A 25,632-nucleotide genomic window follows, 5' to 3' on the forward strand; every position below is an offset into this window, starting at 1 on the left:
TTGAGCTGTTGCAAAACTGTCAATTTAATTATCAAAGACAATTTACAATTATTTGAAATGTTCTGGAGTAGGATGAAAATAACCTGGTCTGATATTGTTCCCCTGAGGAGTTGGCATGTTCTGACCAGTGGTCCCCAGTTGGATGTGGCTAGGAAAAAGGTAAATTGTGTTGTGAGCCATTTTGTTAAATGACATGGTGGATTTGTAGTTCTTCATCATCTTTTACCCTAAATGTATGGACAACTGTGTAAACAGGATGGTGTATTTTTTGGATGAAGTGATTGGTCTTCTTGAGTAGCGGTGGCTAGTTTCGAGAGTTGAGTGGAGTTTATTTATTTTTTCAGTAAAGTGGCCAATATGGCGCATATTTGGTCGAGTGGAATGTGTATATGTTTGGCGATATCAAAAGCCATGGGGATCGCAAATACCACCTACAAGAGGGTCCACCATGTTGCACAGGGGTGAGTGCTATAACCACCCCCCCCCATTGTTTGATGTTGGCCAGCTGAATCACATCATAGGCCTCTATACGTCTCTGTGCCACCAGAATTTAGCTACATTTTCAAATTTGATTTGTCCAAACCTAGTTTTCAAAACATGTTTTCATAAGCAAATTTTAATTTTGCCATACCGACATCTCTTGGTCTTTATTTTGTTATAGGTAAGTATATTGTGTAACAAGGTTTCTGCCGCTAGGGGGTTTAATGGCAATATTATGGAAATATAAGTGTTCATGAGATCACATTTTACATTTAAATCCCTTAGATAATGTAAATCAATTGAAATAGATGTTAACTGGTTAATAATGGCAGGGATGAAGCCACAAATATCAGAACACTGGGGTTTATTACAGCTTGTAGCAGTTCTGTAATGAGGATGGGATCTCAGCCATGCATAGCCCAGTAGCACCAGGCCCCACCTTCCATGGTCTGATACCATGGGCCCACCACACACGTCCCCCTATACACCACTACTGGCGGCCCTCCCTGGTGTATGCTCCTTCCATAGCTTTCAGCTCACTTACGAGATCACATTAACTGCAATGCTCTAGATTTAAGGTCTTGTGTGCCCATGTACAGGAAGTACAGCATGAATGTAATGCGCCAAGATGGAGCTTTTCTATAAAAATTAGCTCATGTTAAAACATTATCCATTGCTTTCCTTTGTATTGCACATTAATATTTTTATTGATACCTAAAATTATGAAAACCTAAACAAAAATAAATAAATGTGAGATTCTTTTACACCAAATAATTATTTCTTGGATACTTGGTAACCTTCAAAGTCCCATCTCGGTCAGATACTCCCGGCTGCCTCGGACAACCCCATTTCTGTCCTTCTCTATCTTGCCCATCAATTGTTAAAATATTTTTTTAAATGTGACCTATGTTGACCCAGAAGACGACAAAACAGCTAGGTCATTAATAAATTAAACCACTGGGGGATGGGGGGCGCTTGTTGGCCCATTTGGTAAAATTCTAAATATCAGTTGCCAAATATACTTTACTTGTTTCTTTCAGATGCAAAAATCTTTGTAAGAAAGAACTATGGATCGCTGTGTAACAGACTGGGACTTATTCAGCCCATGCTGGTGGCTTTACACCAAAAAAACATTATTAACGACCACGAGGAAGAGGAGATTAGACATAAGGTGCTACCTATAGATCAAAAGAAGAAATTGCTTGAGATGATCATAAATAAAGGTGCCCAGGAAGAATTCTGCCACATTTTGAAGGATAATGACCCCATGCTTTATCAGAGCTTGGAGAGACCAACCAGCAGAGATGAACAAACAGCGCCAGGATCAGCGTCCGGTGAGGCCGAATATTTACATGGCTACATTAGGTGAGATCCCATCATTAGGTGCTGAGCCAGCAGCTCATCTCTTCCAGAGTTGCTGTCACCTTACGCAGAAGACAAGATCCACAGACAGACGAATATTGACCGTATACCGTCCACATTTTCATCACTGGGCTCCTTTTAGGAGCACAAACACTGCGGTATTGGAACAATTGGCGCATATATCACTGCATGTATTATAGCGCGTGTATCTGGCATTACACATATGTGACTTTCAATGGCAAGGGGTCGGGTATTAAATCCAGTTTGCTTAATAGCCGCCAGGTGAAATACCGACAGTGGAAGCCCGACAGCAGGAAAATCCCGAGGGCACATGTAAGTCACCTAACCCTAACCCCCCCCCCCCTAACCGTCCCTTGGGGGTACCTAAACCTAAAACTCCCGGGGTGGTGCCTAACCCCAAGTCCCCCCCCAGGGGTGCCTAAACCGAACCCCCACCCTCCCTGCACCCTAAACCTAACCTCCCGGGGGTGCCTAACCCTAACCAAACCCCAGTGGCACCTAACTCTAACCCCCTTCCCCATGCCTAACCCTGTCCCCTCGCGGGTGCCTAAATCTAACCCTCCCCCTCGTAGCTAACTGCTAAGGACGCCCAGACTTACCTCGTTCGGTCAGGCGTCCTTCAGAATTCAGGATTAAGATGATGACTATCTTAAGTCCCATGTCGGTCTTCCACAGTTGGGATATAGATCGTCGGCATTTAGTCCGCCGTTCTCTTGACTACATTCCCATGGCAGGGTAACTGTTGCATATACAGAAACAGACAAATCTCAGGTGCACAACTCCAAATTATTAATAATATATATAAATGCAATAACATTTTGCAATCAATAGAGGTTTTTAGCATAATTATGGCCAAGGTTATGGGCCTACCCACCATACCCAGGTAACCTCTTTCGGGTAGGTCCCTAACATACTAGGGTTCAAATCCAGAGCACAGGACCCCCCAAAACTGGCCCAGCCAAGCTTCCGCAGGGCACCACCATAGTAAGTCTCTTGATTACATTCCCTTGGCAGGGTAACTGTTGCATAAAACCAGTCTACTGAGAGAAGGTGAAGAAAGCATTTTCTCCAGAGAAAACCTCAGAGAAAGGGCTTTGCTCAACCTTATAAATAGTCTCCCAAATCTTATGATCAAGAAAAAAAGAACTTACAGAGCTGAGCATAAATTTCCCATCGTTCGAGATGCTGGCTGTTGGGATTTCGGCATGGGGCTAAGACATTTCTGTCGAGATTTGCCAGTCGGGCTTCCACTGGCGGGATTCCAACGTATATATCCCTTGTAATCAACCATTGCGCTCTTCATTCACACTCATCCAAATTGCAAGAACATACGGCACAGGTGACAGGTAGGCCAATCCCTTCATGTGAATCTGCACTTTTTAAATTATTATAACGGGATGTAGTTAAGTCAGTGGCCACTTTGTCAACAGTGACGACATTGACAGCAAAGTGCCGACAGTAGTATCCCGACACGGTAAAAATGCTACCTAAAGCATTGTAACTATAAACATGCCTGCTTTCCATGCAGATTTAAAGTTATAATGCCCGCACTATAAAAATACTTTAAGTAGCATTTTTACAATGTTGGGATGCTACTGCCGACAAAGTGACCATCGACCTAACATATGTATTACATTCTAATACTAGGAAATATTTAATATATATACAGAGAGAAAAAAAAACAACTCCACAAGTTAATGGTAACCGTAACAGAGACTGCCTACGATAACAGCGCTGGTCGTCTTTATATATTAGGCTGCGAAAAACTTATGTGTGAATTATAAAACGTTCTTTCAAGCAGGTAGAATTTATATGAGTTATAATCACTTATAATATAATCATCCTCGCTATCTACTAGTGACCCATTTGTTTATGTGGGATGGGATTGAAATGTTGGCACAACGGGACTGATTAATAGTTGTATGCAAGCCAGCCGCAAGTACGTGCATAGAAATAACGGCTTCTTACGCTAATGGCGCGGCTGATTCACACAAAACTATGACACAACTTGCAGCATCTACAGAAAGTGCATTTCCTCCTCTGTGCGTCTTTAGACGCCTCCATCAGTTTTCCCGGCTCAGTGAGCGACTGTGCGTCTCTGGACGCAGCCACTTTCAGCGACATAACCACGTCAGTTTCGCCACCCTTGTTACGTCCCAGAAACGCCCACTAATATTCAGTCCGTGTCGTCTGTTTCTGGACTGTGTCTGAGCGCTAACAATTAGGAAGCGTGCGCTGTGCGCTGGGACACATGCACAAACTTACAACATCAGCCAACCGTGCGACTCAGAATCGGGCCAAGTATCTGCTATTGGTGCCGACGTTGCATTCTACCTCTACGTTTTTTATTTTATGATGCTTTTTTATTATTTGGGATTTAAGGTTTTGTTTTATAAAAGAAAAATGAAAATAAACTGTACATTTTTTTAAAAAATGCAGCTGCCGTGTCAGAGTAACGTAAAACCAACACAGATAAAGCCGCACCCGCGTTTTACAAGCTGCAAACAACAAAGGACAAATTAATGTTACATTTGAAAATAGAAGTTTTGCTATTAGGGCAGGGTGTGCTGGTACGTGTAGTAGTTCCACAGCCACTAGAGGGCCCCATGTTGAACACTCCTGGTGGTGCACAAAGTGGGCGCCACAGTCCTTGCACAATCAGACACACAGATGTACACCAGGGAAGGGCTGGTACTAGCAGAGAGTCGCATAAGATGCCAACGCGGGTCACAGAATGTGCGGCTTAGAATTAGGCCCATTGTGTGGTGTATAATACAGGATATGGGACCAGTGGATAACATTAGGGAGCTTGATCTCCAATCTCTTAATCATTTGCAGCAGGAAGGCAGCGAGATCTGGGAGAGCATAAAAGGTATCACCATACAACAGGGGAACCAATATCAAAATCCCTTCTCAACTGTATAGCGACTCTTAAGCCACAAGATAAATGTGCAAAACATATTTTGGCATTCTTCTAGAAGTGCAGCCAAATTAGTATGTGTAGTGTGCTACAGCAAGGCAAATAAATATATACCTGATGTGTGGATAGACAAAAGCATATACTTAGCCAGAACGTGAATATCTAGGATTTGCACTGTGGTTAAAAAAAAAAAAAAATGATAAATATTATATTATATATACACACAAAATTATAAATATTATATATATATATATATATATATATACACACACACACACATAAATACACACTGTATATCAGAATAAATCAGCCGGAACTCCACATAAATGCAACAAGCTACTTGCCCTGGTGTCCTCCTAGATGTGCACTTGGGAACAACCAAATATGTAACACGGAAATTTAGACGGCACTCACAGGTCTTGTAGATAAAGGATCAGTCTGACAACTTTATCTATTAGCTAGGTTTATTTATTAAGTATATTGAGGGGATTGTTGTTCGTAACGTCTGTTACGATATATGCATGGATAGTAATTATCACCCAGAGAGGCTATCTATTTAAGTGTAACATATCCATGTGCTTACAGATCCAATTAGGACTCAGCTGCAGTTTTTAACTTGCACTTAATTGTTTATTATTCACTGTTTAAATATTAAGACATTTTACACGTAATGGGATTTTTTCTACACGGATTGAGCGTGCCCGGTTCCCTAGGCAACGCGACGGCTTCTGTGACGTCATCGGTGATTGCCAATGTCTGAGCAGAGGCCGGAAGCTGTGCTGAACGGTGCCGGACACGCGCGCTCCAGGGGGGAATACAGGTGTATATAAGGTGAGATGTATGTGATTACATTTGTCCTGATGACTAGTTTTACAATAAACTCGAAACGTTGACATGTGACATAGTTGCCATTGTGGATTATTATTAAGACCGGAGAGTGACACCAATATTTGTTCTATCTACCTCTAAGTGCGCACCACAGCAAGTAACTCATTTGGAAAAGGAGTGCCTACACCTTGGAAGCAGTATATATACACAATACATACATATACACACACATATAATATATATATATATACACACATACAATATATATATATATATATATATATACACACACACATACACACTGTATATCAGAATAAATCAGCCGGAACGCCACATAAATGCAACAAGCTACTTGCCCTGGTGTCCTCCTAGATGTGCACTTGGGAACAACCTAATATGTGACACAGAAATTGAGGCGGCACTCACGGGCCTTGTAGATAAAGGATCGGTCTGACAGCTTTGTCTGCCTTGTTCAACGTTTCAGTCGGAAAAGACTTTTATCAAGAACACAACAACAAGTACAATAATACATAGCTATATCCTGGCATGTCTAAACTGATGGGTGCAGCATCATCCTCCTTGTCTCCGGGAGCCCTGAGTGTGACATCCATGTGTGCGCACAGTGTGTTCCGACGTGAATGCAATGACGTCACCAATGTGAGCTGGTCACGCCCACACAGCACTGGCCACACCCACAGGGAGCTGGCCACACCCAGCCAGCACTGATCACACACTCACCCATAGCGAGCTGGTCACACCCACCCAGCACTGATCACACTCTCACACCTACACCCACAGGGAGCTGGTCACACCCACATAGCACTGGCCACACCCATCCAGCACTGGTCACTTTCACGCATAGCGAATGTGTCACGCCCACATAGCACTGGTCACACCCACACAGCACTGTCACACCTACACCCACAGGGAGCTGGTCACGCCCACATAGCACTGGTCACACCTACACCCACAGGGAGCTGGTCACACTTATAGCACTGGTCACACTTCCTCCGCTTCCCACAATAGGCCCGTGAACATTTTCAGCCCCAGACCGATGCGGCTCTTAAACCAACCATGGAAAGAGCTCTAAATGCTGGAGGAACACCATGGTAAGATCTAGGTGAAATGCAATGAGGAATATCTGACAGAGCTGGATTCTCCGGCGCGGGATTTTTTGTGGCTGCTGGAGAAGCACTAGGCCCGGGATGAATGTATGCTGCTAGTAAGTAAACAGGAAAGAGGCTGATTGCACCATAAGTGACTAAGTAAAATGTGCTATTATTAACTTTTATTTATGTTGCACCATAAGGTGTTCACAGAGACCTAGAAATGAAAATAAAATTACATACATACATACAGCAAAATGCAAAGCACAACCAAATGACCAATAAAGCAACAATGGTTGGGGTAGAGGAAGGGGAACGATGACTCAATAAGGCCTTTAATTAGAAACTTTTAATTTAGATTTTTTTCATGAAAACGGAACGGGACCTGAGGCTTAAATGAACCTACAGCAAATCAGCCAATCAAAGTAGTCCCACAGGAATAAAATATGAGATATGGTAAGAACTTACCCTTGTTATCTCTATTTCTACGAAGTCCATAGGGTTCCACAGGATACCTTGGGGTATAGGTGTGACGTCAGTCGCAGGGCACCAAAGAGTTAAGCTTTCAGCCTCCCAGGATGCACTAGGTCCCCCTCCTATACCCCGCCCCCGGGCCAAGGCACCTCAGTTAGTTACCAAGCCATAGGCCGGAGGAGGAGAAGGAAGAGAGAGAACAAAGATCTGGACACATACAAGAATCACATTCTCACCAGAGGGAGACGGAAAACCGGTGACCAGAGCAAAGCCCATCTGCAGCACAGGTGCGACAGGGCGGGAGTCCTGTGGAACCCTATGGACTTCGTAGAAATAGAGATAACAAGGGTAAGTTCTTACCATATCTCATATTTTCTACTTCAGGGTCCATAGGGTATCCACAGGATACCTTGGGGATGTCCCAAAGCAGTATCCTTTAAGGGTGGGGACGCTCCTGTGCAGAAAGGAGAATCCGCCGCCCGAAGGAAGCATCCTGAGAGGCGAAGGTGTCAAACCTGTAATACCTCACGAAGGTATGGACAGAAGACCACGTAGCAGCCTTGCAGATCTGAACTGCCGAGGCACCACGTCGAGCTGCCCACGAAGGACCCACAGACCTAGTGGAATGAGCCTTCAGAGAAGGAGGGACCGGTAGGCCTTCATGAAGATAAGCTTCAGAAATAGCCATACGGATCCAGGCTGCCAAAGTTTGCTTTGAAGCAGGCCAACCCTTTTTACGGAAGCCAAAGAGGACAAACAAAGCGTCCGACTTCCTAAACGAAGAAGTGCGGTCAACATAAGTCCTTAAGGCCCGCACAACATCCAAAGAGGCCTCACCCACGGAAAGACCCGGTGAGTTAAAGGCCGGAACAACTATTTCCTCGTTAATATGAAACTGGGAAACAACTTTGGGAAGAAACTCGGGCCGAGTGCGGAGCACTGCCCTGTTCCCATAAAAAACCAAGAAAGGGGGTCTACAAGAAAGAGCCCCTAACTCAGAAACACGTCTGGCCGAAGCAATGGCCAGAAGGAAAACAGTCTTAGCTGTTAGCCATTTAAGATCCACTGAGCCCAGTGGTTCAAACGGCGGTCCTTGGAGAGCCCTCAGGACCACAGCCAAATCCCAAGGCGCCACAGGTGGAACAAAGGGCGGCTGAATGCGGAGAACACCCTGCATAAAGGTGCGCACATCCGGGATTGTAGCAATCCTACGGTGAAACCAGACAGATAGGGCCGAAACCTGTACCTTCAAAGAAGCAAGGCGAAGCCCATGATCTAGTCCCGCTTGCAGGAAGGCGAGAATCCGAGACAGACGAAACTCCCGCGGTGCATAACCTCTCGGCCGACACCACTGGAAGAACGTATGCCACACGCGATGGTATATCCTCGCGGAAGACGGTTTCCGAGCTCGTAACATGGTACGCACCACAGAGCTAGAAAACCCCCGGGACCTCAGCATGGCCGTCTCAACAGCCACGCCGTCAAAGACAGCCGAGTCAGGTCCGGGCGAAGGCAAGGACCCTGAGACAGAAGGTCCGGTCGTAGCGGCAACCGCAGAGGAATGTCCACGGACAGACCCTGAAGGTCTGAGAACCAGTGCCGTCTGGGCCACGCGGGAGCTATCAACAGGAGCGTCCCTCCTTCCTGTTTGAATTTCCGGATTACCCGTGGAAGAAGGGAGACCGGAGGGAACAGGTATGCGAACCGGAACGTCCACCGGACGGACAGAGCATCCACCAGAGACGCCCCTTCGTCTCTTGTGCGAGACCCGTACACCGGCAACTTGTTGTTGTGCCGGGACGCCATGAGGTCGATTTCTGGAAGACCCCACCTGTCCACCAGTAGTTGAAAAACGTCCGGGTGCAGGGACCATTCCCCCGGATGAACGTCCTGGCGACTTAGAAAGTCCGCCTCCCAATTTAGCACTCCCGGGATGAAGACCGCTGATATGGCCGGAAGATTGCGCTCCGCCCAAACCAGGATCCGAGAGACCTCTACGAGAGCCGCCCGACTGCGAGTTCCTCCTTGCCTGTTTATGTAGGCCACGGTGGTAGCATTGTCCGACTGGACCTGCACCGGGCGACCCTGGAGAAACCGCTGTGCCTGCTGGAGAGCATTGAAGACCGCACGGAGTTCCAAGATATTTATTGGAAGCTCCGCTTCTGTCGGCGTCCACCTGCCCTGGAACAAGTGTGGACCCGAAACTGCTCCCCAGCCCCGAAGACTGGCGTCCGTTGTCAACAGGACCCAATTTGGAACCCAGAACGGACGTCCCTTGTTGAGGTGGGTCGTCTGTAACCACCACGTAAGGGACAGGCGAACCTCCTGGGTGAGCACAATCGTCTGGGACTTCAGAGACTGAGTCAGCCCGTTCCACTTGGACAGGATCAGGTGCTGCAGAGGTCTGGAGTGAAACTGGGCGTATTCCACCATGTCGAACACCGACACCATGGAGCCCAGTAACCTCATCGCCGAGTGTAAGGACACCCGGCGGCTGTGCAGACAACTGCGCACCCTTGACTGTAAAGCAGAGATCTTGTCCTCCGTCACGAAGATCCTTTGCTGTCCCGAGTCCAATAAGGCTCCAAGATGCAGAATCCTCCGAGACGGGATTAGAGTGGACTTCTGCCAGTTGATTAGCCAGCCGTGCCGTTGCAGCAGTGCAATGGTCAGGTCCAAGTGGCGTAACAGGAGCTCTGGAGATCCTGCCACCAATAACAGGTCGTCCAAATACGGCAACATGCGGACTCCCTGCAGCCGCAGAGAAGCCGCCATGACCGCCATCACCTTGGTGAAAACACGTGGTGCTGTTGCCAGGCCAAAAGGTAACGCCCGAAACTGGAAGTGGTCGCTGCTGATTGCAAACCTGAGGAACTGTTGATGGCGCCAAAGAATAGGGACATGCAGGTAAGCGTCCTGTATGTCCAATGACACCAAGTAGTCCCCAGGTTCCAGCGCCAGAATGATGGACCGTAGGGTCTCCATCCGAAACTTCGGGACCCGCAAAGACTTGTTGAGTGCTTTGAGGTTGAGAATCGGACGATATGACCCATTGGGTTTCTGTACCAAAAATAGATTTGAATAGAAACCCTGGCCCCTCTGGGAGAATGGAACCGCCACTATAACTCCAGCCTGGAGCATAGTGTGCAATACCTTCCGCAGCTCCGTAGCCTTGTTCCGGTCTGATGGGAGACCCGTGGTGAAGAAGCGAGCCGGGGGTCTGTGCCGGAAGGAGAGGGCGTATCCGTGGGAAACCACCTCCAGAACCCAAGTGTCTGTCGTAGTGGTCGACCAACACTGGGCGAACTGTAGCAGGCGGCCTCCCACCCTGGGATCCCCCAAAGGGAGGCCCGGACCGTCAGGCCGCAGGCTTGTCATCTGGCTTGGGGGCCGGACGTCTGGTACTCCATGCCTGCTTCCGGGGCTTGACCGATTTCTTAGGGCCAGCCTGTCGAGGAAACGACTGTGGTTTGGGCCTGCCCTGGGCCCTAGATGACCGAAAGGACGATGGTCCCGAACCAGAAGGAGCAGCGGCCGACGGGAGACAGGCAGATTTGGCTGCCGCCAGCGTGGCCACAATCTTATCCAGATCCGGACCGAAGAGAACTTCTCCGGTAAACGGCAACGCTTCCAGACCTTTCTTGGAATCTGCGTCCGCCTTCCAGGATCGCAGCCACAAGGTGCGACGAGCAGCTACCGCTGCTGAAGAAATTCTAGACACCAGAGTACTAATGTCTAGAGCCGCCTCGTTGATGTAGATGGCCGAATCACGGAGATTGCCAATCAACTCCGCCTGATCGGCTGGACAGTCGGATTCAAAAGAAGCCTCTAATGAATCCGCCCAGCGCTCCATCGCTCTGGCAACCCAGCAAATGGCCATAGCCGGCCGTGCTGCCCCCCCTGCAAGGGAATAAGCGGACTTCAGGCAGATTTCTACCTTGCGGTCCGTAGCATCCTTAAGGGAGGACATGGATGGCATCGGCAATGTGGCACTACGGACAAGACGGGTCACGTGAGAATCCACCTGTGGAGGGGATTCCCACTTCGCAAAATAATTATCCGCGAACGGATAAGCCACCGCCAGGCGTCTCTGCGGCTGGTATCTTTTGCCAGGTTGTTTCCACGCCTCCTCTAAATGGTCCACCAACTGACCCGAAAGAGGAAAGACTGTGGCATCGCCCTTCACATCTTTGAAAAAGGCATACTTAGATTTAGCCGCTGGGGGAACTTCGTCCTCAATCACCAAGGCTGTGCGGACCGCCCGAATAAGTCCAGGAATATATACTTTGGACTTAGCATCAGCGTCCTTAGTATGGAGAGGTTCCTGATCGTAAGGATCTAGAATCTCCCCATCGTCAGACGTCCCTTCGTCATCCTCATAAGGAGCGGACAGAGACGCCACCGGCCTTTTATGAGACCGCATCACAGACTCCCCTTGCAACACATCCGACAAGTGCTGTACAGAACTCGTCAGGGAGTTAACCCACGCTGGCTCCTGAGAACCCGGGAGCGGGGAAATAGGGAGACTGTGGGGTACCACCAATTGTCGTGGGAACCCCTGCATGGGTGACGACACCACAGACTGATGGGACAAACCCATCGGAGTAAACGCGGGCTGCGGAGCTAACTGGCCCACTAAAGCTGTTAACGCCTGAGCGAAACAAGCCCAGGGCGGCTCCTGTACCGGTGCTGTAACCTTAATAGGCCGCGCCATGGACAAACACTGCCGGCAAAGGCCCTCCGCGCTACCCTCCCCCTCCGCTAACGGTACTTTGCACGTGGTACACTGTAGCCGGAGGGGAAAATCACTTTCAGACATGATGGCACCACGTATGTGACCTCTCTCACCAATTAAGTATTAAATAGGCGAGAGACCACCCTGCAGCACCGCACCGCAAGGGCTTTAGCAGAAAGAACAGGGACAGTAATAAAGCTGACAGTTTAGAGAAGAAAAGATTACAGGCAGCAGCGCTAGCAGTCACATACAATGCAGAAAAATAACAATTCCTGCACTAACAGCGCTGATCACTCAACTACACAGACACAGGGCCTGGTAGGACACAGCGCTGCATACACAGACCTGACCACAGCGGAGGAGAGGTATGCGGGGGGACCCAGACCACGATGCTTCCGTCCAGCGCTTCCAGCAGCGTTCACCATGCGTTCTGGAGAAGATGGCCGCCGAGGAGCAGAGAGGAGGCTGGCCTGGGGGAGGAGCGCTGCTACAGGACCAGTCGGCAGCATGCAGAGAGGGCTGTGTGCAGCGGGGGAGGCGCCGGCTGTGAGACAGGGAAGGCGCGCTCCCCTGGCATGCATTTAACCCCTGGGACGCCGCAGCGCTACCGCTCTGCTGCGGTCCGCTGTCCCAGGGGGTAGTGGAAGCGCAGGTTGGTCGCCTGGCTCCACGCTGCAGCCAGTCCCCAGGGAGCCCCCTGCCTGGGGACTTAGGACCATGTGATCAGCGGGGACCCACCGCGGGACCCCGCTGCTTACCTCTGTCCCCCTTGAATCCGGCCATGGTCCGGAGCATCTGGGGTCACCGCTAGCTGTGACCCCAGACGCCCACCAGCATCCCCGGATCAGTACCGGCGTTCTGGTACCGGCGGGGTGTAGGGAAGACAGCATGGACGTCAGGACTGACTGTCCATGCTGTTCATCCAGTTGTGCAGCCACAGCTGCATGAAGAATAAGCTTCAGGGGCTCTTCTAGCCCCCACTCCAACAGGTGCACCCGACTCCGGCCGGGCACCAAACTAAACTGAGGTGCCTTGGCCCGGGGGCGGGGTATAGGAGGGGGACCTAGTGCATCCTGGGAGGCTGAAAGCTTAACTCTTTGGTGCCCTGCGACTGACGTCACACCTATACCCCAAGGTATCCTGTGGATACCCTATGGACCCTGAAGTAGAAAAGGACATTGAGTTTACTATTCAGGCACCTTGAAAAAGTCACGTCAGTGACGAAACGCGTTGGTGTAAGCAACCCCATACTGACGTCACCTCACAGGTGACCACGAGACATCGGGAATTTCAAACCCCGAAGTGTGAGACGCGGCGGCTCTCTGCAAAGAGACGGGGATAGGACGCTATCCCGGCAAGTGGAATATCAAGAGTCAGTCCGGCGCGAATATATACAGCTGACTGACTCCGAACCAACCACCGCAAGAGATCCAGGCTGACTACAGAAGGCACCGATACTAGGGAAAGGTAGGGCAAGAGTTTATGCATTGCTGCTTCTGTACCAATCGCATATGTCAGTGCCGGGGAACATCTAAATACACACATTTTTCCACAGAAGAACTATAAACATGTTGCTTGATTGTACGTATTGAATGATTTGTGCTTCAAACATTGCTGGTCTGTTATAGAAGCTGTTTTAGCCTCATTATTTTAGATACAATTTTCCCACCATTTATTTAAAATGCATTTCCATATACATAACAAGCACCGATTCAAGCCCTAGTTACATACCACAAGCACTTCTATCCAACCCCAAGTCTGAAGCATGCAGTAATGGGTCACACAAGGTGAATTAGGGAGCAGACAGTACCCACAAGTGGGTGGATAGTGTTTCCTCTAGGCTGTTTTAGGGAGCACCGGTGCCCTGCCCGATTTGTAAGTGTTGAAATGCACCCCTGTCCTTATGGCTTTGCCCTGCTAAGGAGGAAAGTGGAGAAACAGTACTGTGATTGGAATCAGCATGATTTACCGAATCCCGACACCAGCATCCCGGCAGCAGGGGAAAACCTGATAGTCCTCAGGTAAGTATTAGCTAACCTGATTCTACCCCCTAACTCCTTAGGGGTGCTTAACCCTAACCTCCCCCCCCAGTACCTAACCCTAATCCTCCCTCTAAGTGCCTAAACTTAACCCCCCTTCCCCTAGCCTAAACCTAAGTCCCCCGGGGGGGGCACCTAACCCGAACCCCCTCTCCTAGCCTAAACCTAACCTCCCGGGGGTTGCCTAACCCTAAGTCCCCCCCCGGGAACCCTAAACCTAACACCCCCCCCCCGTGGCTATCCACGCCCGGCGTCCCTTCGATCAGGAAGCTGGGCGACGGTCTCATGGCGTATGTCTGACAGGTGTCGGCATATCGACGCCTGTCTTTAGACCCTTGCCGGGATATGACAGTCGGGAAGCCGACTGTCAGGATTAGGTCCGCCGGCTTCCCGACTGCATACCCTGTGATCAGTACACAAGCGGTAATACCAAAGTACACACCGCCAGGTCCTGGCGGCATCCGACGTCCTTGCCGTGACCAACAATACACACCGGAGACATTGGGAGGTAGCTAAACAGGTGCCTTACAGGAAAGAATACAGCTACCGCACCGCCGGCCTGAAGTTAGGGTCAGATAGGGCAAATACTCGGGACCACGGAGCAGGACTTAATCGTACTATCCACCCGCTCTTCCACCACTTGTTCGCTAAAGAGCCTTAAACATTAAATTGGATATCTGTTATGCACATGTTTTACCTTGTTTTATTTATTTTCACCATTTCTTGTTTTTATCTCAGCATAAATTTAATTTTTATTTTATATCTTTTAATTTCTAATTTGCTGTTTTTAATTTTTAGCTAGATTTTAATTTGGTTTACTGCGCTTAACGCTTTTTCGTTAACACAAATTTTCGCCCCGCTAGAACAGCCGCCTCCACCCGCGGGCAGCAGTGTCCTAAGAGGGGGGGGAAATGCTAGTGAATGAATCACCAGTGAGGGAATAGAGGCCGTGCGCATGCTCAGGGCATCAATTCACACTGCAGGTAGAGTTTGGGGTTAAGCACAGCATCTCCGGGAGTGCCCCTTTCTGACAGGCGCCCTGCCAAACCTAACATGAAGACTAGATAGACAGGCTCAGAGTCACCGGAGAAAAAGAGACAGGAACAGAAGAGCACTAGTGACAGGGATAGCGCAGGGAGGGCGAGGGATGGCAGCCCTGTCTGTCAGGGCTCACAGCGCACACTACTTTGAATGTAGAAATCCCTTCCCCTGTTGCACACGTGCCGATAACCATATTGGTGTAGGGATAGTGGAAGGCTGTGGGGCTGTTGGTGCTCTCTTACATACAGAATGCCGTCACCTGGGACCTTACTTGAATTCTGCACTAAATAAGAGCGGATTGTGACCAGTGAAACCAGAGTGACTGCAGTATGTCTAATAGATGCCACTCGCAGCTATGGCAGCACCACCCTGCACGCTCCCACACTGGTGCATTGTGCCTGTATTTATTACTGTCTCTTGAAATTGTAGCCGAAGCACCAAATGTGTGTGGCAAAGGTAAACAATTTTGGGGGATTTTGGCGCCGGGTTTAAAGCAGAGACTGGCACTTTTGTCCTATAGCCTCTCAGTCCACAGACGGCAGCGACTGTACAAGTCATCTCCTTCACCCTACGCTGTGCTAGTGCCCAGAGTCCTTTCTAGCATCGGTCATTAATTGCACTTGGGGCCAACGAAGAGCCTCGATTGCACGTATACACCACCAGCGGACTAGGTAACCCGGGATATTTTCTCTGGACACAGACTCAGGGCTATTCCTCATGAGTATGATTGATATCTGCCTGCTCTGACCTCCGATTTACAACTTCACATTACTGCTGCTGCTTCTTCCTGTCCCTTGTTCTATAGATTAAAGACAATCTGTGGTGGTACATCATTCTCCTGGTGGTCAGCAACCTCGGAGTGCCTTTGGCTGCCACCATCCTTGGTCCAGCTCACAGTAGAGTCAAAGTCCCCGTGCGGGATTCACGGGTGAAGAGCGAAGGGGACATTACACAAAGTTCAGAGCTAGTGCCGGAGCACAATGTAATGTTGTAACCATCATAATATTTTGTTGGAGGTGGGGAAACTATGGGCGACCCACAAATTAGCAGCAGCACCAGAGAATGGCTGAGGAAGGCACTAGTGAAGTCAGATCCTTTTCTTTCCCCACAGTCCACGCCAAAAATGTATTTGCAAAAATCCAGCCATTCAGCCCTTGGTTAGATCCTGTGGCCTCAACACATTCATGACTCCGGGATGGAGGGAGGGATGGATGGATGGATGGGTCATTGAACGGCAGCTCTAGTTGGCTGCTATGAGAGAACTGTTTGACATAGGATTTCATACTACCTGAAATATGCCATTTATGCAGCTGTATGTATTGTCCAATAAAAGCAAATGTTATTTCATATAATATAAAGTATACGGCGAGGGGTGTAACTACTGGCCAGTGCCACTAATCTAGCTTCTCCCACCACTGACCAAGGCTGATGGCCATATTACTGTGGCGGATAAAAGGGGCGATTGTAATATGGTCTGTGTTGGACATTTTCAGGAAGATGTCAACACTGCTTTTCAATAAAGCTAGTTTAAATGTCATTACATGAAGGAAATAAGTGCCAGGGTTGAGGAAACGGCTTCCTAATCAGCATTATCCCATCTCTAGCTCTTCCATAACTGCAAATCTGGTGCTGTATGTATGTAGGAGCCCGAGGGAGTGAAACCATCACATGCATGTACATCAGAAAAGGGCTGTTATTACACCGTGATGGGCCTCTGGGAATAAGCGTTCAAGGTGTCAAAGAGGAGCCCTTTTAAATTGTATGTCTTCCCTTTCCAACCCAGCTAACCATAAATGAAGTCACAGCCCTGGATGAGAGGATTGCCTGTGGGCTTGTGATTAAGTACATGGATAATTAGCCAAACGGGAGACGTAATGGACAAATTTGCGTGGTATATTTATAGAAATTAGATATAAGAACCGTCAGATGGACATGACAGAAATGTGCACACGTAGCTTTAAAGCATGACGATGGCACAGCCTTAGTCCAGTGGCTCATGGACCAATAAACAAAATATAAAACTCATGATAGAGAGCACAGAATAATGATGTCTGCTGTGATATCATGAATGTGTCCAATATTCTGTATGGCGCTCCAGTGAGTGATCCCCCAGACTAATGAATCAAGGGTCCCATCCATGTTACCCAGAGAGAGACCCTCACATTACTGTACATCAGACACTGCGACACACATGTGGTAATCAGAAACCTTTATTATAATGTACAGTTACCGGGAGGAATGGTACACAGAGATAGATGTGCAACGCTCTGCAGGAGGAAATGAACAAGATACTCTGCGACTGGCAGTAATAGAGACGTAATCTATAACATACACCTGTAGCGGCACGTCCTACACGTCTACACACAGACAACAATTCTCTTACTGCATTACAACATAGGAAATATCCACCTCTGGCAGCACGGCCTATATTCCTGTGTGTGTCTGTAATGGAGGCTTGGGCTGTGATTGGTTCATGTGAATCCCTGATTTACACATCGGGTCCAGTCATTAGCAGAATAAAATACAAGCTGCGGCTGCTACAGAGCCCGACCATAGAGGTCGCTACATGAAGCGGTGTAGAAATGAGCCCCTAAAAGGAAAAACATAGGAAACAGACCCATAGACCCTATTGTGCTGCATTACTCTATGCGGTCAGCGGGATTTATACCAATATATAGCAGCAGGAATTCCCGGCAGACCAGCTGCCAATCTCCTCTCTCTATAATAGAAACCTTTGCGTTCATGGTTTCCTGTGGCAACTGTCTGCACTTAATCCCGGGCAGGTGTGCCTACTATGGAAGGTAGTATGCTGTGCCAAAGATGCTGGGAGCAGGTCTATAGGGCATTATAAACTAAGTAGTAATAACCAAAAAAAAAAATAAAGAAAATAAACGGATGAAGCCGATCCTTAGGAGACACCATACATGAAACATGATCTGTAAATTAAAAACAATTGAACTCAAAATCATCGATGGTTTATTCCCATCGATGAGAACCAGATGGTTTCCCTCCATCGATGGAAAAGCATAACCGAATAGTTTTTTTTTTTTTTTAACATGGTGCAGAGACAGAGCATAACTCCGCCCCCTACGGAGCCACGCCCCTTGGTTCTGATTGGCCCAGGGGCCTCAATCATAGGACAGTGATGACCATTGGTCAGTGAAACCATCGATGGTCATCCATTGCATAGTTGGTTACCATCGACGGTAACTTGCTATCTTGCCATCGATGGTTACCATACACATGGCCATCCCTAATTTAACTTAAAACATAATTGCATTTAAAAAAAAAAACCCTCATGTAACACCCCCCACCCCCCCCCATAATTTATTTATTTTTTTAAATATTTCATTGTTCGGATAAGTGATCAACACATTCCAAATGCAGCTATTTCATACGTCAACCCCATAAGACGACTGTCGTCTCCCATGCATTAATAAACCGGTCTGCGACTGCACCATTTGGGAAATACTTGATGCAACCACTAGGAAGGTTCCATAGGGGACAGTAACACAGTGCAGGATCTGGCTGAGAGATCGCAGCCGTGGCGAGTAGTCTAGGGATGATTTCAGGATACAGTATATAGCTAGGTAATACATTATGTCAGCATATCAAATAATGTCTCTCTGTAAACTTCCCTGAGTGGACCCTGTCATTTCTTCTTGGCGCGCTCCGCACAGTCCAAGGCGGCCATATTGCGGGAGGCAGTGACCAGGTGGAGGAGGCTGATGAGAGATTTAAGGAGAGAGACCGGACAGCAAAGCCAGAGGATGAGGCGGAAAAGGCCAATGACTCCCAAGGGGCCCAACGTGACTGAAGAGAGGGGAATAAGAGATAAATCAATGAAGGTTTTTATCTGTACTCTCTCTCCTCTCTATGACCCTGACAGAACACACAGCGCCTACCTGCTGGCCCCTCGGTGAAGTGCAGCAGGTATAACATGCAGTAGAAGAGCTCATTCCCAGCGCACATCAGGAACAGGACGGGCTACAACGAAACATGTTAACATTACAGGCGAGACACAAACATACAACACGGACCACACGTAGGACAGAGCCCACCACACACACAGAGTGGCAAAGTACATACCCGTGAGGTGTAATACAGCCGCAGCACTGGGTTACCCGACAAGTCAATGGTCTTGTGGCTGTCGCTGCCCTTCAGGATTGAGCTGGTGGAGAAACAGTGCCCAAATTGGATAGAAATAAACCCTCCAACCACAGACCCACTATCATCGCACCCTTTCAGATAAGGCAAGTAATACCATCTACCTACTTAGTATTATATTATCCTGACCACTCCCCTCATTGAGACTATACCCGCCCCCCATGATGTCACATATTCCTTGACATTAGGCCCAGTTGACGGTGGAGGCACAGGGCTTATACTGGGGTGTGGAGTGGATAATCACAGTGCAATCAGCCTGACAGGTCAACTCTAGGAGGAGTGAGACATTATGGGGAAGATGATGCCAATATTGGAACGGTACTGAAGGGGAGGCCCCTTAACAGCATTTTATTACAAATATCTAAAGTCTTCTAATAATACTTCTATACAGGTGTTACATAAAACGTACTTTATACATACACAAAGGGTAGATAATGAATACAGGGTTGGAGTCGCTCTAAACTCGCAATGGGAGGCAGCTGTGGAGACGCAGTACCCCGTCCATATTTCAGTTACCCCCCACCCCCGGTCTCTGGGATACCTGTGAAGGTGCAGCCAGTGGCTGGCAATGTCCAGGCTCATGCTGAGCTGGAATAGCAGGGTGTACGATGGGTAGAGGAGCGACAGGTTGACTAGGAGACACATTGTGGCACAGCGGTCGGTCAGCATGTCCAGCATGGCTCCGAACTTGGTTCCTGGGGGGTGTGGGATAGAAACAGATAAAAAGACGACAACAGCCAGGCCAGCCTCCCTCGAACACCAAAGCCCCCAACCACTATCCCTCGCCCTCCAGCCTCACCTTGGTTCAGGGCCCGAGCTGCGTGCCCATCAAAGGCATCCAGGAGGCCGCTGAGCAGGTAGAAGAAGGAGGCCACCAGGGGGGAGCTGGGCATAAAGTAAAACGCAACAAAGGCAAAGAGTATCCGGGCATAACCTGAGGAGGACAGAACGCATTCAATGACTGGCTAATGCTGACATTAGCCAGGCAGCAGGGAAAGGTGTCACCCAACCAACAACATTTCTATTATGAATAAATAACATTTACTCTCAATACAGAAAAAAGGGAGCACTGAATGCAAACAGAAAGTGTGGGTACCTTGGATAGTCAGAAACAATTGAATCAGCTATAGTGCAGTAAATACAAAAATGCAACAATAGAAGTCTGCAGACACTACATAAAATTAAGGTATTAATGCCTTAAGCTGGGTACACACTGGGCGATATATCAGCCATCCAATCGAACGGCCGATATATATCGCAAACGCCTCAGCAAATGTGCACCCTCGATAGGTCTGTGAACGACGCCATTCACAGACATATCACGTCGGCTGTGCAGCACAGCCGATGGCCGATATATCTGCATCTTGCTGCAGGGACTGACGTCACAGCTGGGCGGGCGAATTCAAACGCCGAACTGCCGATTGGTAAGTGTGTATAGTTACGTGATTCGGCCGCCATCAAGTCGACCTAGTGCGTCCCCAGCTTTACAGTGCAGCAATATAAACAACCCCACATATAAATGTAAAAGACGCTGCTTTATAGTATACTGGTACAGCCGATGCCCCCTCCCGTCTCCGCTCGGCTCTCTCATAACATTTGAAGAATCTGAGCTGGCAGCACAAGTCATCAGCTGTCCTTCGGTATATTATTACTACTAAATACTAATGCGCTATATCCTGCAGCTACTAGATAATAATCCGCCCTGTACACAACATTTATAGTCTACTCCTATTGAAGTTGCATTGTTGGGACTAACTTTCCACAGAAGGACACTTGTTGTTCCGGGATCTATTTTATCACATTATATATTAGGGCGATTATATATCCATGTGCTCTAAGGCAACAATACCCTGATTCTATATAGTGTCCGCAGACTTCTATTGCTGCATGTTTGTATTTCCTGCATTATATCTGATTAAATTACTTATGCCTGCCCTCAGTACCCCCATACTATCTGCCTACCCTCAGTAACCCCCATACCAATCAGCCTGCCCTTAGTACCCCCACTAATCTGCTTGCCCTTAGTACCTCCCATACTATCTGCCTGCCCTTAGTACCCCCCATACTATCTGCCTGCCTTTAGTACCCCCCATACTATCTGCCTGCCCTTAGTACCCCCCATACTATCTGCCTGCCCTTAGTACCCCCCATACTATCTGCCTGCCCTTAGTACCCCCCATACTATCTGCCTGCCCTTAGTACCCCCCATACTATCTGCCTGCCCTTAGTACCTCCCATTCTATCTGCCTGCCCTTAGTACCCCCCATACTATCTGCCTGCCCTTAGTACCTCCCATATTATCTGCCTGCCCTTAGTACCCCCCATACTGTCTGCCTGCCCTTAGTACCCCCCATACTGTCTGCCTGCCCTCAATAACCCCCATACTGTCTGCCTGCCCTCAATAACCCCCATACCAATCAGCCTGCCCTTAGTACCCCCCATACTATCTGCCTGCCCTTAGTACCCCCCATACTATCTGCCTGCCCTTAGTACCCCCCATACTATCTGCCTGCCCTTAGTACCCCCCATACTATCTGCCTGCCCTTAGTACCCCCCATACTATCTACCTTCCCTTAGTACCCCCCATACTATCCACCTGCCCTTAGTACCCCCCATACTATCCACCTGCCCTTAGTACCTCCCATACTGTCTGCCTGCCCTTACTACCCCCAAAACTATCTGCCTGCCATTAGTACCCCCATACTATCTGCCTGCCCTTAGTACCCCCCATACTATCTGCCTGCCCTTAGTACCCCCCATACTATCTGCCTGCCCTTAGTACCCCCCATACTATCTGCCTGCCCTTAGTACCCCCCATACTATCTGCCTGCCCTTAGTAACCCCCATACTATCTGCCTGCCCTTAGTAACCCCCATACTATCTGCCTGCCCTTAGTAACCCCCATACTATCTGCCTGCCCTTAGTACCCCCCATACTATCCGCCTGCCCTTAGTACCCCCCATACTATCCGCCTGCCCTTAGTACCCCCCATACTATCCGCCTGCCCTTAGTACCCCCCATACTATCCGCCTGCCCTTAGTACCCCCCATACTATCCGCCTGCCCTTAGTACCCCCCATACTATCCGCCTGCCCTTTGTACCCCCCATACTATCCGCCTGCCCTTTGTACCCCCCATACTATCCGCCTGCCCTTAGTACCCCCCATACTATCCGCCTGCCCTTAGTACCCCCCATACTATCCACCCGCCCTTAGTACCCCCCATACTATCCACCTGCCCTTAGTACCCCCCATACTATCCACCTGCCCTTAGTACCCCCCATACTATCCACCTGCCCTTAGTACCTCCCATACTATCCACCTGCCCTTAGTACCCCCCATACTATCCACCTGCCCTTAGTACCTCCCATACTATCCACCTGCCCTTAGTACCTCCCATACTATCCACCTGCCCTTAGTACCCCCCATACTATCCACCTGCCCTTAGTACCTCCCATACTGTCTGCCTGCCCTTACTACCCCCAAAACTATCTGCCTGCCATTAGTACCCCCATACTATATGCCTGCCCTTAGTACCCCCCATACTATATGCCTGCCCTTAGTACCCCCCATACTATCTGCCTGCCCTTAGTACCCCCCATACTATCTGCCTGCCCTTAGTACCCCCCATACTATCTGCCTGCCCTTAGTACCCCCCATACTATCCGCCTGCCCTTAGTACCCCCCATACTATCCGCCTGCCCTTAGTACCCCCCATACTATCCGCCTGCCCTTAGTACCCCCCATACTATCCGCCTGCCCTTAGTACCCCCCATACTATCCGCCTGCCCTTAGTACACCCCATACTATCCACCTGCCCTTAGTACCTCCCATACTATCCACCTGCCCTTAGTACCCCCCATACTGTCTGCCTGCCCTTACTACCCCCATACTATCTGCCTGCAATCAGCGCCCCCCTCACTAATTACTGGCACCACCCTTAGTACATAGCATATTGTACAGGCAGCAGCGGAGTTTCCCTGGGCCTGACATCACAGAGCACCAAGGTTTGCTTCTCTTACATCTGCCCTCTGCCCCCGGGGAGTCTCCCCCGTCACTCACCGATCAGGTTGGGCACAAACAGAAATATATTCTCCTCAGACATCTTGTACTCTGACGTCATCAACTGGACCCTGGACCAATGAGGAAACCAGCAGAGCGGGATAGAGCGTCTCTTGCCGGACAAGAGAGAGCGCAGAACAGGAACAGAGCGTCTCTTGGTAAATGATAGAGAGGATTAGGTAGGAAAGGGCGGCTCGCGGTGGGCGTCATAGAGAGTGGGCTGGAAGGAATTGAGCGCTGACCTGTGGAAACAGCACCACCTGCTGGGTAATTACAGCAACTCCCTTCCATTGACGTCACCTACTTTAGATGCTTGTAACCATCTCCAATATATTTCTTTATTACAGTAATTATCAGTCACCCTGCTCCTCTGACTGATGGGGCTGCTGGCTTCAGGCACACTCCATTTATAATCCTATAGGAATGTGTCTGAATTATGTGGGAGTTCTGTAAACCAGCTACACTATGAGGCTTAGATTTATTATAGCACTATGATGTGTATGGTATTGTGTGATTCTATAGCAGCATGATATACATTGTAACATAAAACTCTTTATAATATCAGAAATTAGTGTTTGGATATAAATGCACATTTTGAGAATCGGATCAATTTACTAAGAATCGAGATTGGTCGAGATGCCAATCTCGGGTGATTTAAGGGTTGATTTTCATCTCGCAAAAGGTAAAGTCAGGTGAGATAGAGATTTCTCTCCTCACTCGTAAAACTCGAATCAACTCACCATCGGGCACATCGGAAGTACTTTTCACCTAAAATATACATCTCTCAAATTTACCAAAAATCGGGATGACAAGCTCGGGTGAGATGAGAGCAAACTCTCTGCCAAATTGAAGTTTTGAACACTCACCACCAGAGCTGCGAGTTTGCCAGAAACATACACAGATCAGTGTGATTTATGTATGTTTCTGCATGTAAATGGTTAAATTAACCAGCCCAGGACTTGTCAGCCTGTCCTGGTACCTAAAATTACGGGGAACAAAATTAGTAGGGTTCCACCGTAATTTAGGTACCAGCACCAGGCTGCGGGGCCAGTCCTGGTTTTAAACATAGGGGGGAAAAAAATTGCGTAGGGGTCCCCCTATATTTAAAACCAGCACCGGACCCAAAACGACCGGGGTGTAATGCCACAGCCCGGAGACTCTATTACCGGGTGTCCAGTGCCAAAGCATTATCACCCCAAGCCACTCGGGCCAAGCCGGGGATCTCAGGGGTGGTGGGGACCTCCTGAAAAAGGGGTCTTCCCTCTCCCAAAACCCTAGGCCTGGTCTGAAGCACGGGGCTTTTCCCCACACCTCTAGGCTGTGTAAAATCAAAGAAAACTATTGTATTTTACAGTGAAACTACAGGTGCCAGCATGCCTGCCCTTTGGCACTTGTGGAACTACAAGTGCCAGCAGGCGGACGGCACCCGTACCTTCACTGTAAAATAAATAGTTAAAGACAAAACACACACACCTTAGACAGTACAAATTTAATACACACATACATCAATCACACATACTTACCTGTACCAGCCGGTCGGTCCACTTGTCTGAAGTAGAAATTCGTGTGCATGGCCCTGCAAAAAAGATCCTATATTCACCTACATCCTGGCGCTGCTCTCAGTAGCATCCACGATCTTGTAAAAACAAAAAAACGACTTACCCGAACCAAGACGAACAGATGTAAGTATATGCTGTTACATATACTTACACCTCGCGAAATGACAAATGACCGAAGTCATCTGAAATCTCTCACGGGCTGCTAGACAATCACGTGGGTTCCAGCCAAGGAGTGGCCGCTATATATGAAGCGGCCTCTGATTGGCTGGCAGGACGTGGGAATTCCCGTGAATCCCGGTAGCTGGCATTCGCTAAGTATCGGTATGTGTGGCAACACAAATACCCATACTTGCCCGTCTGGCTTCAAATAATTTGTTTTCTTGTTTTACAAAGGATGCTACAGAGACCAGCGCAAGGATGGAGGTGAGTATAGGATCTTTGTTGCAGGTACTCCCATTGGATTCTACGGGGAGAAGGGGACAGAAACATCTGGCAGCTGGTAAGTATGTATGAGTGAGGTATGTATGTAATAAACTTCTACTAACTACGGTGTGTGTATTGTTTTTATTTAACTATTTATTTTACAGTGGGAGTATGGGTGCTGGATGCCTGCTGGCATTTGTAGTTCCACAAGTGCCAAAGGGCAGGCATGCTTGCACCTGTAGTTCCACTGTAAAATACAATAGTTTCTTTAAATTTAACACTTTATTACCCCCGTACCTACAGCCCAGAGGTGCGGGGAACAGCCCCGAGCTTCAGACCAAGCCTGGGGTTTCGGGAGAGGGGGGACCCCTTTTTGTGGTGGGTCCCCACCTCCTCTGAGATTCCCGGCTTGGCCTG

At 48.6% G+C, this 25,632-nt stretch overlaps 2 protein-coding genes across 3 annotated transcripts in view; one reads left to right on the plus strand and one right to left on the minus strand.

Annotated features, from left to right (window-relative positions):
• Nucleotides 1-4,074, plus strand: part of LOC148476897 (uncharacterized) — a 49,977-nt gene extending 45,903 nt beyond the window's left edge. The window contains exons 12-14 of the mRNA XM_088457524.1: nt 1,521-1,845; nt 2,539-2,598; nt 3,918-4,074. Of these exons, the coding sequence (XP_088313650.1) occupies nt 1,521-1,845; nt 2,539-2,598; nt 3,918-4,074 (542 nt within the window). The remainder of the gene's footprint in view (nt 1-1,520; nt 1,846-2,538; nt 2,599-3,917) is intronic.
• Nucleotides 4,075-17,198: 13,124 nt separating this feature from the next.
• Nucleotides 17,199-23,434, minus strand: CDIPT (CDP-diacylglycerol--inositol 3-phosphatidyltransferase). 2 transcript variants are annotated; one of them, XM_088457444.1, is made up of 6 exons: nt 23,234-23,434; nt 19,973-20,107; nt 19,715-19,868; nt 19,096-19,177; nt 18,912-18,993; nt 17,199-18,819 (listed from the first exon to the last, which is right to left on the minus strand). In XM_088457444.1, the coding sequence occupies exons 1-6, from the start codon at nt 23,292-23,294 to the stop codon at nt 18,659-18,661; spliced, it is 675 nt and encodes a 224-aa protein (XP_088313570.1). In that variant the 5' UTR covers nt 23,295-23,434; the 3' UTR covers nt 17,199-18,658. The 2 variants fall into 2 exon arrangements, with proteins under 2 accessions (XP_088313570.1, XP_088313571.1); XM_088457445.1 differs by lacking the exon at nt 23,234-23,434 and adding an exon at nt 23,194-23,233.
• Between the last annotated feature and the right edge of the window lie 2,198 nt (nt 23,435-25,632).

The sequence above is a fragment of the Taudactylus pleione genome, unplaced genomic scaffold (assembly GCF_031769625.1).
Source record: "Taudactylus pleione unplaced genomic scaffold, aTauple2 ptg000762l, whole genome shotgun sequence".
NCBI classification, from domain to species: domain Eukaryota; kingdom Metazoa; phylum Chordata; class Amphibia; order Anura; family Myobatrachidae; genus Taudactylus; species Taudactylus pleione.

Coding starts and splice junctions, on each gene's coding strand:
- CDIPT (XM_088457444.1), bottom strand. CDS start 23,294: ATGACGTCAGAGTACAAGATGTCTGAGGAGAATATATTTCTGTTTGTG. Junction 18,994..19,095: donor GGCTGTATTACACCTCACGG/GTATGTACTTTG, acceptor GTTTCGTTGTAG/CCCGTCCTGTTCCTGATGTG. Junction 18,820..18,911: donor CTTCACCGAGGGGCCAGCAG/GTAGGCGCTGTG, acceptor CCCTCTCTTCAG/TCACGTTGGGCCCCTTGGGA.